Raw genomic sequence first — 2649 nt, forward strand, 5'->3', positions numbered from 1 at the left:
TCCACGAGGGAGCCCTAAATGTCAGCCTTTATCAAAGTTCTCATTAGGAAACGGTTAACATCCAGGGCAAGGTCCAGGGCCCGGAGAAAGTGAGGAGAGGGGGGAGGCTGGAAACAGGGAGGAGAGAGTCCCTGTCCCTTTCCCAAATCGCGCACGCGGGGGCACCGCACCCTCCAAGACCCAGTTCCCAGAAATGGAGTCACGTGACCCAAAACCCTGGGTTGGGCAGGGGAGCAAGGCTTTCCTAGGAGACGGCCCTCGGGGCTCAGGACAGCAGAATCGAGATTGCAGGGGGAGCGCTTAACCTGCCCAGGGTATCTTGGCACCGTGGAGCTTGGTTTCCCACCCTTGCCTGGGCGTTACCCCCAACCCCAAAAGCTGTCTCCTCAAGGGGAAACTAAGTCCCACGGGATGACAGTAGCCCTTGTGAAGGGCTCTTTCCCAAGAGGCAGTCCCTGGCCAATATTGGTCCTGAAGCTGAGTGGGAGGGAGGAGGCTCTGGCAGATAGATATCAGGCAGAGGGCAAAGAAATCAGGCAATGGCTAGAAGCAGGTGGGGCCATGAACTTGCAGGGGTTGGGGTTTTCTCAGTAACCAGGAGTGCTCTCCAAATGCAAGAAGAATCACCAGGTGGTACAAATCATAACACATATAGACCACATAATGCACAAAGATCCCTCCTCGAGGAGGGGAGGGGTGGTCCCAAGCCTCTTCATTCAGGACGCTGTACTCTCAACCCCGGATGGAGTCACTGCAGTGGCTTCAGGTTCAGGTCATTGCTTTTAGGGTGTGGAAGGGGCACCTCTGGGGGGCTGCCTGGAGGCAGCGGCTGAGGAGTCTTCACATGGCCATGTTCTTGACTTTCTCCTGGTCTCTGCGCTCCTCTTTCTCCTCCAGCTCCAGCCCCAAGTTGCTCTCTCCTTCCTTCTCAGCCTGTTTCTCCTTCTTTTTCTTCCCCTTCTTGTCTTCTTTACTGTAGGGACACAAAGGCCCCAGACCACAATAAGAAACAGAGCCACTCCCATTTAATGAACACTTACCTGTGCCAGGTCTTATGATGAGAGCTTTGCAAAAAGAATCTTTGTTGAATCTTCAAAACAGCCCTAACAAGGCAGCCTTGTTATTTCCATTTCACAAAGGCAGAAGCTAAGGGTCAATTGTCCCATGGAAGGATGGATGGATGGGAGGATGGACGGATGGGTGGTTGCACGGATGGATGGATGCATGGATGGTGGGTGGGTGGGATGGGTGGATGGGTGGATGGATGGGCGGGTGGGTGGATGGGCGGGTGTGTGGATGGATGGATGGATGGAGAAATGAATAAGGCAGGGAGGAAATTACAAATTAGGAGCACCTGTGGGATCTGGAACCTCCAGCACATCCTGGGATTAGGAATCACATTTTACTGGGGCTGAGCTGGGTGGTAGACAAAGCACAGTCTGGCCCACGCCTGTCCCTCAGGCATCTCGGGCTCAGCTGAGAATCTCCCAGCCAGGATAGTGTCCTCCCAGCTCCTGAGCTCCTACTTCTGTCCCCGAGCCTTTGCCCAAATTGGGATCTTGCCCTGAAAGGGCCCCCAGCCCTGCCCGCTTCCCTGAGCCAGGATCATGGGAGATGCTGAGCTCAGGAGAGCCACCCACACCAAATCACAGACTTGTGCACAGTCCCTACACAATCCCACACCACGGTCTTGTTCGACAGGTATTTATTAAGTGCCTACTGTGTGCCAGGCCCTGTGCCGGGCCCCGGGGCCAGAGCCAGGACCAAAGCTAAGTTCTGTTCACTTACTGGAAGCCACTATCTAGTGTCGAGAAACCGGTAAATGACTAAGATAATTTCAGCTGGTGATACGTTCAAAGACAGATGCAGGGCTGTGGCGGAGAGAGTGTCAGGAAGGCTGGTGGTCAAGGTGGGCCTCTGTGAGGAAGAAACATCTGAGCAGGCACTGAAGGAGAGACAGAGCCAGCCAGAAGATATGGGGAAAGGTGTACAAAGTAGAACCAACAGTAACTGCAAAGGCCCTGGGGCAGGAACGTGCTTGAGGTGTTCAAGGACAGAAAGAGGTCATCCATGCACACCCACCCCTCCCCTCCTCGAGGAGGGGCCTCACGCAGACCCCCTGACCCCCACACACGTCTACACATGCTCACACGGCAGTACCTCAGGACCACTTCCTCGTTCAAGTGGGGATCCATTCTGAATGCGGACTCCTCTTCATCCTCAGCTCTGCAGAGGAGATGGAGATGGAGGGGTGAGGGCGGGTGAAGGGTGGGAAGTGGGAGCAGCCTCAGCCTCAGTCTCCCCCAGGCTGGGGGGACTCCAGGAAGCAAGAGAGGGGGGCTGCATGGCTGTCCTGAGCTGGGGGAGCAGGGAAATGGGGAGACAACAAAGGGACCAGAGAGGGTCATGAGGTAGGAGGGGGTGCCCAGCGCTTTGGGGAGTGGAGAGGAGATGGAGGGTGGGGAAAGGGGCTCCCACCTCTCTTTGGAGCACCAGATATGGTTGGCCAGCATGAGGATGAAGATGATGAACAGGAACCCCACGACAGCAGCCAGGCCCACCAGCCATGGCTTCAGATGGCGCTGTAAGGCTGTTAGGGGGTGGGGGCAGAGGAGACTCAGAAATGGGAAAGGTGGGGGGGGGGGCCAA

At 56.0% G+C, this 2649-nt stretch overlaps 1 protein-coding gene across 1 annotated transcript in view; it reads right to left on the reverse strand.

The window, feature by feature from the left end:
- Positions 1-762: 762 nt before the first annotated feature.
- Positions 763-2649, reverse strand: part of LOC102994122 (small integral membrane protein 24) — a 2552-nt gene continuing 665 nt past the window's right edge. Inside the window, exons 2-4 of the mRNA XM_024134092.2 lie at positions 2479-2590; positions 2161-2226; positions 763-973 (exon numbers count right to left, since the gene is read on the reverse strand). Coding sequence (XP_023989860.1) covers positions 841-973; positions 2161-2226; positions 2479-2590 — 311 coding nt within the window. The 3' untranslated portion in view covers positions 763-840. The remainder of the gene's footprint in view (positions 974-2160; positions 2227-2478; positions 2591-2649) is intronic.

Source organism: Physeter macrocephalus, chromosome 2 (genome assembly GCF_002837175.3).
Source record: "Physeter macrocephalus isolate SW-GA chromosome 2, ASM283717v5, whole genome shotgun sequence".
NCBI classification, from domain to species: Eukaryota; Metazoa; Chordata; class Mammalia; order Artiodactyla; family Physeteridae; genus Physeter; species Physeter macrocephalus.